The sequence below is a fragment of the Lipophrys pholis genome (genome assembly GCF_963383615.2).
Source record: "Lipophrys pholis genome assembly, chromosome: 1".
Lineage (NCBI taxonomy): Eukaryota > Metazoa > Chordata > Actinopteri > Blenniiformes > Blenniidae > Lipophrys > Lipophrys pholis.
In genome coordinates, this window is record NC_137635.1 from 44,812,121 (window position 1) to 44,825,210 (window position 13,090).

The following is a 13,090-nucleotide window of genomic DNA, read 5'->3' on the forward strand; positions in this document are numbered from 1 at the left end:
CAGTCCTGGTGATTAACGCGTCTAGAAGGGCTCATCCCAACAATATTGGGTCTCATTCATCAAACCATAAAATGTACACACGTTTAAAAAGGGAAGCTTTTTTTTTTTTTTAATGCATTTGTCTGCAGAGCAATTTAAATGGTTCGAGTCAAAAGAGCAACATTTAAGACCCCAGGCAGCATCTCTGGGAAGCAATTTCTGCTTTATTAAAAAATGTTTTGTCCTTGGCATTTAGGGATGTTGAGCAGTGGTCATCAGGATGTTTTTTTTTTCTATTTACATTTTTCACAGTCAAAGACCTGATGCAACACTGCAGTGCTGATATTTCTGCAAATTATTCCCTTGGCAAACAGTGTTTATTTTACTTGCATCTCCAAAAATCCCGTGAGAACAAGAAAAGACTTTGGCATGTTCCAAACGCATGCAGCTTATTTATTTAACACCCCCACATGTCCTGATAAATTTCAGTGGCTCTTTGTATGAATCTTTTACCATCCTGTTAAGAGTGTTTCATCAACTAGAAAACTCTTTCTCCCAGTAGCTTTGTCTCCAATAAGTCACGCATGAAACGCTACCTGAAGAAAGACCACTAAAACAGGTCGGAGAGGCTCATGATGTTAAAGGAAAGCATCATGTTTATTTTGATATCAACATGCACATTAACACATAACACTGATTGTACGTTGATAAAATGTATTCCAATGAAGAATTTTCAATGGAAAAAGATGCATTAATTGCAATAAATTCAAAATGTCATTAACTAGTTGAAAAAAATTCCATAGCTTGACAGTCATTTTATACTTGTCAACCTCAAGTCAAAAACACAAAAATCAAGGGAAAATTACCAAAAAGTCAACAAACTGTTTCTCATGATAGAATAAAAAAATCAATCTCAAAGCAAAAAAATATAATCGCCTACTGAAGTTACTTTAAATATCATGAATAATGAAATTATTGTAATACTCAACACGATTGCCGTGTATTGTGCAGCCTCAGTTCAGACAGACTGAAGGGTAATATAATCTTAAACTCAAAATATGTTTTATTAAGATTGAGCAAATAAAGTTGAATTGAAGGAAATTTTGCATCGATATAAATAGCGCCACAACTGAAACGAAAATGCAAACACGATGCTTTTTCACTTGAACGGTTGTTGTATACACAAGGCCTCTGATTCCCCAAAAATATGCCATAAAAGCATATTTTTTGTTGGATTCCCTTCAGATCCAGCAGGAAATGCACAACATGATTGTTTAATTTAGAGTTAAACTTTAAAAGTGATCATATTTACATCTCTATTATAATTAATGGACTAAAATTGCAATAATTACAAACTCTAAAGTCACCCTTGTTCAAAAACAATAATCATCCTTCTAAAACCCAAGGGTTGAGTCTTTCAATAAGTGCCCTGTAAAGATTTAAACAGTGTTACTCTGCTTTTTGACGAGCTCAGTCGTACATGAAGCAAACTGAGGAGAATCCTTCAGGTCATTTCATAGAAGATAAATCCAGTTTGTGATCTCGCAGTCGTGTCAGAGCTCAGATTTCTCCTCGCCACCTCACAGAAAGCCCAGGAGTTCAACATAAATATGAACGTTACCTACTGGTGGAGCACTTTCTAAAGTGAGTCTTTAATAACAGGCTTTACAAGTATGAAGGTGAATTAAAGGAGGTATTTTTCTCTTCACCTGCAGCCTCATGAGGGCCCAACAGTAGGCGGCTTCCAGAAGCCAACACGCGCAATGTGAGTATGAAACAGGGCGAAAAAAAAGAAAGAAGAAATGTCCTCATTTAAACAGCGCTGATTAAAGGTTAAAAATGTCTTCAGCATTTAAATCTCACAAAATTGGACAGGGTGACGGCGCATAATGTGGCCGGCGACGAGCGAAAAGCCATTACCTGTGGGTGCTGCCCTCTCACCGCCTCGCGCTTCTGAGTGTCGTACCGCTCGGCAGTCAGCGCTCATTTACAGAAAACCTTCTGCGCGGCCACGTAATCATGCCCCCCCCCATCCCCTCACACGGACATGAACATTTTGAAAAGAGCCGTCTGAACCGGAGAGCAGAGAAACAAAAGGCCGCGATCGATGGGAATCGTGAGGCGGGAGACGGTGATGCAGTACCTCTGTGGGTTGGGCTCGTTGTGTTTGTCTCTCGTGTGCTTTATCATCCTGTAGCGGCCGACGTGATTGTCTGGCCTGGACACCTTCATTCCGTTCAGAGTGATCCTGAAACACACAAACACAGTACACATGAGACAAAGACACAGGTGCACGAGAAGAGCTTCAGCAAACTGAGAAGGTCCTTTTAACGATTATACAGGTTATTTAGTTAAATCTGTGAATATAATGGATTACTCTGCTATCGCCATACTCACCGCGTTACATCTAATATGGGAGCATCTAAATAAAAATGAATACTATTGAAAATGTTATTTTTACATAACACAGAAACTAAAATGTTTCAAACATGTGATTTTTAAAAATTGTCAGAGATGTAGGTTAAAGAAAAATCAGAAGAAGAATTCCCGTATTTTCTGGAATATACCTTTTTTTTCTTTTGTTTAGTCATATGAAAGCTTTACACGCGAGAAAGTTATGATGAATATGATCACAAAAAAACATTGTAGAACAAAAACCCCATTACATTACATAGATCTGGGACCACTGGGCGGCACTATGAAAACAAAATATACTACAGCACCACAGAAAAATAAAAAGCACCACAGAAAAAAAAAAGCTATTATTATCGTATTTGACTGACAGAGCAAGAAGAACTGAAGTGAAATTGATTAAATATACAACATAAAACAGAAACAGAGCTTCAGAAAGCAGTTCAGAGTGCGGGAGAAGCTTTTGAGGGACGAGAGGAAAGCAGAGAAACTGTTTCCATGATGAAGGAAACAAAGCTCTAAAACAGCAATAGTGAGAATTATCGACAGTGCAGTTACGTCTGGGCAAGAAGAAAATAAATGCATTTTATTTCATACGCTTTCATTCTTAATTGCTTGCTTTAATGCATTTCTTTTTATTTGTTTGTAGAGTTTTAATGTATTTCATTTATTTCTTTGTTACGCACTATGAATTGCCTTGTGTCTGAATAAGTTTGCCTTCCCTTCAGACAAACTTTTAACAAACATGACTTATAGTCCAGAGAATACAGTAATGCAAGATACTATATTGAGATACTGTGTTTGACATTATCATGAATCCATGGCTTGAAATTTGCGTCTAATGAATGTGCAAAATATCAAAGTCTCACTTCGGAAATACGTTTTAATTTGTGAGATATACACATACAGTGATGTTTTCGTTTGCTGCTCATATATAAACTGTTCTGCGCTGGCGATTCTCACAGATTTCTATCAAAACCAGCATGAACTTCTGCAACAGTTTGAGGTTTAGGAGCGTGTCTGTTGGATTCGACCACACAGACAGTTTTCAGTTCATTACAATAGATGTTCGTCTGCATAGAATAGTTACTTTTAAGCAAAGTGAAAGTGCAAAAAGAAACTGAATTTTTATTTTTTTTTTACATAATTACAAAGCTCAACAACTCAAGAAACATAAGGACACAAAATGTTTTCTAAATATTGCATCAAAAAACATCTGAGCAAAGAAAAAGGGAATTATTAAAGCGGTTGAGTCTGCACTTCGAAACTTCCAGCAGAGAAGCTCGGAGATCCAGTGGAGAACGTGATCAGATAAGATTCCCCGTGCTGCTCTTCACAGCTGAACTGGCTCCAGCCCTCACAGGTACCAGAAAGTGCTGGTCGTCCATGATCCTGTCACCAGTTCACTGCTTTTGCTTCCTTGGTCCACTTGAGATGGATAACGGTTGGAAACATCCCACAAGAAATGCAGATTTGAAACCATCCCAAAGTGGGCCTTATGAAACTCTCTGATCTTTTCATGTATTTATTCTTCTGCTCCTCACACATTAACTTAGATGATAAAAGTGTCTGATTTGCTAAAATCCCGTGGAAAGGGTGCAAAATTGCAGTCACACCAATAGATTGTGCAGTTTGTTTGTTTTGTTGGTGGCCAACTAAGAAAAACACAACTCATTCATGACAACAGATGTAAAATGTGGCTTTCTTGTTCAATCTTGGAGTGATTTGATGAGGCTTCTGACTGACCCGAAAGCACAAAAGTAAAATGATATATGACGGAGACGGAGGTTTTGGTGGAGAGCACATAAATCTGAAACTTGCAAAAAATGTAAAAAAGTCAGTCTGGGGGATTACCGGTACAACATGAAAGCTGTGGGAAAAGGAGAAACAATACAAGAGATTCATAAAAGATTGAAAGACCTAAAAAGGGGTACAAAATAGAATGTTCTAATCATATTTTCCACAATATTTGTACAGCAATGTCTAATGTACGTATTAAAAACTGAAATTAACAGCAAAATGTAGCAAATCACATTATGAATTGTACATTAATCCATTGGTATAAACTGCTAGTATTTTGCATGACCTTGTACTAAAATTGTTAGATCAGCTTTGATTGGTGTGTGTTTTGCAATGTTTACAACGTTTGAAGTGAAAATACATAGTTTTTGCGTTTTCGTTTAAAAAAAAGTTGCGCGTTTACATGGCATTGTTTTAAAAATGCTCAATTATCTGAAGCGTTGCCCCGACAGACTGACAGGGGGCGCACCCGGCCAGATCTACGGCCGACAACAAAAGTTTCAATGGATAAGTCAAAAAACGACAATTGTGTGCAATTTCATTTATATAAGCAAATAGGGTCATCTTAAAGTGCACTGTGCCTCTCAAAGTGCTGGTGAACATTTAAAGTGCTGGATGTAAAGTGCTGAGTGATCACATGAGGACAGTTCATTACACTCCCCCTACAAGACATATCCCACCACTGATAATCAGTGTCATTCACTTTTCAGTGGTTATAATGTTATGGCTGACCATGTGTATGATCATGGTTAAATTTAATACATTTTCCCGATGACAAAACTTTTTGAAAAGAAAAAAAAGAAAGGGAAAGACCCTCTCCTCTCCTCTTCATATCTCTAGAAAAGCTGTGAACACATAAATGATTCAAAGTGTTCATGGCTTTGTTGCCAGAGGCAACAATGTTTGAACCACAGAACTAAATTCAGTAATTTATCTTTTTTTGGTTTTCAGACCGAGACACTTCTTCCTAGAGATGTTGTCTTTCAGTTGAAACAAAGCAACAGATCATTTTGAGAAAGACTGGTGGAATTGTTTCAAACCAGAGATCAGCTGCCCACGGAGCTGCGCTCGGGCCCTGGGGCAAACACAAGCATTGGTATTCATACCTGCGACGGCATGAAGGATTGCACACGTGCGCACTGAGTGAACGCTTATTCATCGCAACGCTCTGATTGGCCCAGTCTCTCTGCCTTGAAAAGCATCCATGCCTGATATTGCTTCCCAACAAGCCCTCTTAGCCTATCTCTGATCCCCCTCTTTCTTTTTCCTCTCTATCCTTTCCCTCTCTATCCTTTCCCTCTCTTCTCTGCTCATTTCCGTAACCTCCACTCTCCTCTGTCCGGTAGCCGGATCGGTCAAGGCTCTTACCAACAGTTTGCAGAGTGCACTAAAGGTTAGTAATAGTACAAGCACTCACTTTGGTTTAATAAAACGAGCAACAAAGGCTTTTGGACAACAGCGCGACAACGTTGCTCGGAGACACTGAAAACGCGACTTTTTGAAAAACACCCTGACTCCATTTCTTTGTAGAATTTGTAAAAATGCAACTGTTTGAAAAACGCTACTGCTACGCGAGTGTACCACAGCGGTAGTAAATAGTTCTTCTGCGAGAGTAAATGGACAATAACAACAGTTGCAGACACCAGAGTGTCATGACTCCCAGTCCACATTCTCCTGGGACTGGATAGTTTTATAGTCGACAGTCACCGTAATACCAATCCAACTTTGACTGTCCATATGAGTGTACACAACATTGTTGATGTTTGTCGCGTATTGTTCTCTTGTGTGTGTGTGGTCTTGTTACAAAAACAACCAACAGCACCGACTTGTGGCCGAGCACGTGAACTACATCGTTTTCAGTCGATATCGGCAGCCTGAATCTGACGTCTCTCTAAAAGAGCAAAAACCTAAATGTATTTCAATACATTCCAGTCAGATGTAAAGGTGAGAACCTGCAAAGTAACACAACGGTTTTTCTTCTGATTTGAACTCGTAGTAAAAAACATGTGACAAGGTACACTTTATCCAAAAATGTAACTATCAGAGTAAACATGTGTTACTACACACGTCAAAATCCTAACTGACTCAAGCCTCTGTTGACTCACGGTTCGATGATTGCTATGGTGTGTCTACTGATTGGCTGCAACACTGAGGAGCTTTACACAGTATTAGCATCCCTGCACCAGCTCACAGTAACGATGGATTTTTCAAATGACTTGTCTTTAAATCTTGGAAACGGCCCACACCTTTTCAACCTGTCAGCCTGCGAGGGCAGTTTTTAGTTATTTTTTTTTAAATTCTGCTATTTTGTGGAAGCAGCTTTTCACTTTCTCCATAAAAAGTAGTAGATTCCTGTTAAAAAGCCATAATCTCTTGACAGAGATTCCATTCAAAGCGGCAATTAAAGATAAAACCTCCAAGAGGTTGAAAGGGAGTCAAAGAGGTCGACTTTACGGGCAGTAAGTTTATTTTCAAGCTTTAGATGTTCGCAGTTTCCTCTCACTCCGGTATTGATGCACGGCTCAGCTGTATTGGTTTATTGGTCCTTTTTAATCTTCTTCACCTCTATCTTTGTCCACATCCATTCCTTCACTCCCTCAGCTTCTTTATATTTACCCCTCGTACTTCTGTCTTCCCACGTGCTTTTCTTTTTCCTCTTTACAATATTTTCGCCTTCCCTCGGCCTTCACCCTCCATTTTCTTTGTCTCCTTTACAGACCAGAAAAAAAATGTAAATAACCTGGAAAGAGCCTCAAGCCATCAAAAGCACATCAGCTGGTGAGAAGAAACCCAAACTCCATCAAAACAAGCCCATAAATAAATTCATCGAAAAAACTAAACAGCCCTGCTTCCTATCTTTTTTTAACCTCTCTGGAGTCTGGACGAGTTTGCTGACACATGCATACTGTAGGTGGCTGCTTTGTCAGTGTATCCAACTGTGTATGTATGTGTGACGGTGCATTCGTTTGCATGATTCAGAGGTTTATTGTGTTGTAAATTATGGGGGACTTTGACGGTGAGCAAAGCCGATGCCTCCATTGCTCAAACCTAATCTTCTACGTACCCCCATCGCCGTGCACGGTCTGTGGTGAATGCTCGCTCTTCCATCAGATATTAACACTGATCTCCACAGGCCTCATTTATATTCATAGGGGCTCGATGGGTAGAGTGGTCGTGTCCCAGTGGGACGGAGGGAGGTTTGATTCCCCATCTCCCCCTATGTCTAAGGCTACATTCACTTTGCAGGCACATGCGACCCCATTTTTTTTCTGCCCACAAGTGACTATGCGATCCGTTTTGTGACTGTGTGAATGTTGCCATTCCGATTTTTGCACACCAGGCGCATCCATATTTACTTCCGTAAACGGCGTAAATTCTTCTGCGCGTGCACATTCACACTGCAGTCGGATGGAGATCTCAACTACAATGGAATGTGAATGATCATGCAAGGAAATGGGATCTCAGGAAGAAATCGGAAATGAGCACCAAGACCTGCAGTGTGAACGTAATCGGCGTCCTTGAGCAGGACTGTTGGAGGCTGGCGTGTGAATGTGTGTGTGAATGGGTGATTGTGATTAACCGTGTGAAGAGCTATATCAGTTTACCATGTTACCACTTCAACTGGTGAAATAAATTGTAGAGCTGATCAACCATTAGACCAAAAACTTTTCTATTTGTAAACTCTAACTTCTTCTTTACTGCCTTGTTGATGCCTGCTTTGGTCTTTCATTTTTAGTTTGTTTTTTTCCTATAATTTTTGACATGTAGCACTTTGAGATTTTTAAACAATGTAAAGTGCTTTACAAATAAAATGTATTATTATTATTTACCATTTTTTTTCAGATGACTTGTATAAAGCTGGAAGAAGTTTGGAGATACCTGGTAAGCCAGGAAAATCCTGTGTGCAAAGGTAAAAGCACAATATCACAGCTCACAAACACAAACACAAGCCTGTGGAGTTATTTGGTGACGATAAAGCAGAAAGGTGAATCCTGCCTTTACTCAGTCTTATATGGGACGGTCTCCTGCCTGTGGGACCCTCACTGGGATAAAGAAGGTATGGAAGCAAGACAGATTTGAGTATTGGTTTTGCCAAGTGATGTTCTTATAGATCTGCTGTTGTATATGGATGTGGCTACCTCCAGGTTCAGGATGTGATATAATTGGGAGCGATTGATCTGTGGCAGAATCCGAACTGTGGCAGAATCCGTGTTGATCCAGGAGCTGAGATACTGACTGAATACTAACAAATGACCTTTCCAGTTATCTGATACTGAGCTGCAATCCAAGAGAAGCCTTCTAAAATGCTCAAAAATTTTTATATCTCTAATTACAGTCCAGCCAGTTGGAAGATAGCAGACTAATAAGTACAGTAAATTCACTGATTCAGCAGATCAAGCACATTCAGACATGCTGCTCTACAAGGTGCTCCATTGGAGTGTCGTTTAATGCCTTTACTGTGAAGAATGAAGCTACACAGGACTTAAAAAGTCTGCCACCAATGGTGGAAGGATCTGAGTCAGTTTCCGGCTTTTGGTCAGCTGGTCTTCGGCGTCTTCTGTGGGGAAATGTTGGCAGAGAAAAGAAGCAGCTCCGCGGCTTCTCAAACATCACAGTGTGCTTTGCTTGCGTGAAATACCATTAGAACCCCTTTAGAAATCTCTGTCTTGTGTGACATTGTCGCTTCGCAGCCTCCCGCTCTAAAAAGTCTCTTTTGAAAGTCTCTTTAAGACAGTCCCAGAGGGTGGGCCGGCTCCGCCGGCTGCCGGTCCGTCTGTACGAGGCTTTTGCCTCGATGATTAAATGCTGGTCAAAGACGTCTCGTTCACAAAAGAAACACACCAAAAAAAAAAAAAGAAAAAAGAGGCCGTTATTATTCCACACGTACGCTGAAAGCAGCCGCACGTCATTCGCTAAATGAAGCTCGCACTTGTTTTGTTTAAAGGGGTTGGTGTTAAAAAGGGTCTAGCCAAGCATGTATTGAAGAAACCTGAATTTCGGCTGTGATCCTGCCGAGCGGATCTGCATACGAGTTGTTTTCTGACCAACCAACAGGCAACTCTTCCTCCTTACTAGTGTCTGGCATGCTTGAATGAAACAAAGCGTCCATACAGTGCTGCTGAGCATCAGGATGGTGATTATTCCCCAGAGTGCTGACAGGCAGGCGGCAGTATCGTGCTGTGACAGGATTGTGTGAACATTATGTAAGAGGGGACAGGATAGTTAGGAAACTGTGGGAAGCGGAGACGTCCCCTGTGAGAGGAAACCGACACTTTCGACATCCACCTCCACTGAAACATGGCAGGTGGGTGGCTGCTGTCAAACTCCTCTCCTAAAGAGACTGGTAATGCACTTCTTTTTTTTTTTTCGGAAAGTCAACTGATAAAGACAGAAAGCTGTTAGAGGGAAGCTGGAAGACTTATTTCTACTATCTATTAAAATGACTTTCTACTTCATTTATGGTATGGAACAAACAATTCAGCATATTACTGAAGCGCAAATCAAGAGCAAGGCAAGAGGGTTTTTTTGCAGTGAGAACAATGAACCAACACTGATTGATCGAGCAATGGTTTCATTTTTAGATAATCAAAAAAGTCACATGAGTTGTTGTCACTGCTTCTTGGCGAGCTAATGAAGTAACACCAATAATCCTCCACCCATCCATCCCTCCATGCTATCAAACAGAAGAGAAATGATTTCCTGTGACCACCCTTCTCAGTAAACTTGCAGGCGGTTTCCGGATGAATTCCGCAGGAAGATTCTTGAAAACATCTTTCAGAACTAATCACAGCTCGACTGTTAATGTAGGCTGGCGTTAGTTCCTCTCTCTCCACATGTAATCCCAATCATGTTGAGATCAGGACTTATTTCACCCGACTACCCATAGACAGCACTCAATAACCTCGGCTGTCTGATTGGAATTAGTGTACTCTGAGTATATTTTGAACTTCCAGGTTTGCCGTCATTAGATTGCATGATTGAATAGTACTTAACATTCAGTATTTCATGTGCCGGACGTTGATTTAACTTCTACAACAATGCCATGTGTTACACTAAATGTTGATTTATTGTGGCGGTAGCTTTACCACATGACCACATTTAACAAGAGAAGATACTTTGAAAGTCTGTCACACCCTCTGTTATATCTAAATTCTTTGGAGGTATTATTGGTGAAAAAGGTTTGAGCACTCTCCACAATACAACACTTACACATTCAGAAATTCTTAATTGCAGGTCCACAAATCCTATCCTACAAGTCAGATTAAACAACTGACAAGCTCATTTTTTCACTACTATTGTTGTATTTATGTACCTGAATCAATGTGAAGTTTTTCCCCAGGAGTCACACATTCTGTTTCCTACAAATCACACATCACGGCTCCACTGAGATATTTGGTGAAAAAAGATCTGTGCATTTAGTCAATGAGATAAAGGGGGGCTGAACCGAAATTGAATGATTTCAGAGCCAATCAGAGGAGGGGCTTTTATCCGACTTTGAGTCTCAGTAATTTTATTGCTGTGAGTCATTTGTTAGCCTTTTCACTCAATGCACCATCTAGTGGTCCAAACTTGTATTGCAAGCCTAAACGGGCTTGACCAAGTTGGATTTACACCAGCGGCACGTGACAGTTGTGTGAATCTGCTGATGTTTTGTCTCATTCAGTCCATTATAATACATGTTTAAACAATATAATCACACAGAATAGATTGAAACGCATAACTGAACTAAAACGATATCAGCTGCAGTGGTTGCTGAGCTTTCAGTTTCAGCTAACGCAGGTAAAATCTTCCCCAAGTGTCTGACCTTCCCAAGAAGCTGCAGCGATTACACCGATTGTAAGTGGAAGAAAGAGGCTTCATACAAGCTGAGCTCCTGCAGTGAAGCCATGGAACAGTTAAGTCTTCTTCACTTACAGAGGAACCAGTTGGAAGGTACCAATCGGCGCGAACTGTCCAGAGCTCGGAGACCAAATGAGAGCAGGAGGATGAGCTATTGTGAAAAGTTTAATTTGTAGCCTGCGGCGGTATGGACAGTAGTTCAGGCGAGTGGCACACACACACACACACACACACACACACACACACACACACACACACACACACACACACACACACACACACACACACACACACACACACACACACACACACACACACACACACACACACACACACACACACACACACACACACACACACACACACACACACACACACACACACACACACACACACACACACACACACACACGCTTACAGACCACAGATCTATTTGATTGGATTAATCAGGAATCTCTGCAGTTATCCGCTTTTATTCCCACCAGTGGAGTTAACTGTATTAGAGAATTGGAGTGGAGCTGTGGATGCTGACGTCCTGCCTCAGGTCCCTCTGCCAGGAGAAATGAGACGAGCGAGGAGGAGCAGGAATTGGAGGTGGTTGGAAGCAGAGGAAGAGAGAGGTGAGCTGTGTGGGTTTGAAAGAAGAATTAATGTGTTTTATTTTCATACCGCAACAAAATGTATCTGTGCGGGAATCCCACTCCAAAAAATAAGCAGCTTATTGTGAAGTTACTCTCACCAGCCACTTTATTACACCTGTTCAGCGGATAATCGGCCAATCAATCAACAGCAACGCAATATATGTAGGCATGTGGACATGGTCAAGGTAAGTTTCTGAAGTTCAGAGGGAGCATGGGAGTGAATAAGAAAGTAGATTTTAATTGACTTAGTGAAAGGTCAGAGAAACAAAATAACAATTTAGTAGAACTGAGGTATGCAGAAGACATGCACACACACACTATCTATCTATATTTATCTATATATGTATTTATTATTATAATTTTTTTTTAAATATAGTCAGTGTATCTAAATTTTGTCACAGTGCCGAGTCATTGTAAGCAATAACCCATTCCTATTTTTGCTTTGTTGTTAGCTCGTTAGTCAACTACTTAGTTTAAAAAAAGTTAGTCAGTTAGTTAAAATAAGTAGCAATATTGTCATCGTGTATTGTCACTGAAGCATGCTGCCATCTTGTTTGGACAGATTGCTGCATTTAGTGAGGTACCGGTACTTGTGGGCCAGGGTGGTTTGTTGTCTCTGCGCCGTGAATATTTGCTTTTATAATTCCTGAATGAAGCGGACACAAACCTGCTGGAAGCTGTTAGAACCTGCTGGAAGGCCCAAACAAGATTGAAATTTTGTTTATCATGCACGGACACTTCTCTGGAAATATCATGAATGTCCTCTTACTTTATTCAAATGTTGACAACTACATGGCTGAAAAGAAATAGCCAGCCTCTACTGGCAGATGTTCCTGATACTTGGATATTTGCTTGCCGATGTGTTTGATATCGCCGTGGAGGACGAAAGCGAGTGCATGAAAGTAATGCGGGTGTTTCTCCAGAGAAATACTTTGAAAACACTTATATTTCAAGGGAGACGGCATCTCATAACATTTTGAAGGCGTGACACATTGCTGCTGCTTGGTATGAGTGAGGAAAAAAAAAAAAAAAAAAAGAGGAGATGGAGATCACAGATTTGAGCAGCTGCGGTGGTGCGACGAGGGAGCTGTTTTAATCAACACGTCGTCAGTGCGAGATGCAATCCATGGGGTCAACGCTTCCTCTCACCAAAAACAACCCGACAACTACTGTGATCTGACTGTTGGACATCAGCAGAGAGAGAACACGTTCCTCTGAAGAAACACAGGGTCTGCTCCATACATGAAAAATATTACACACCTGCACATGTGGAAGCTGATTTAACAGGAGGATTGAGTCAGACAAGATAATCTAAAACTAACAAAACGTGACTTATTGTGCTCGTCAACCAATATGCCAAGGACTAGGATGGGTTCATGTTATAGAATAATGTAAAGTGGTTTACAATGTATAAGAAT

At 40.6% G+C, this 13,090-nt stretch overlaps 1 protein-coding gene across 1 annotated transcript in view; it reads right to left on the reverse strand.

Moving 5' to 3' along the window:
• The window catches only part of b4galt2 (UDP-Gal:betaGlcNAc beta 1,4- galactosyltransferase, polypeptide 2), a 191,115-nt gene that overhangs the window by 8,876 nt on the left and 169,149 nt on the right, over positions 1–13,090 (reverse strand). The window contains exon 7 of the mRNA XM_080481320.1: positions 2,123–2,227. Coding sequence (XP_080337446.1) covers positions 2,123–2,227 — 105 coding nt within the window. The remainder of the gene's footprint in view (positions 1–2,122; positions 2,228–13,090) is intronic.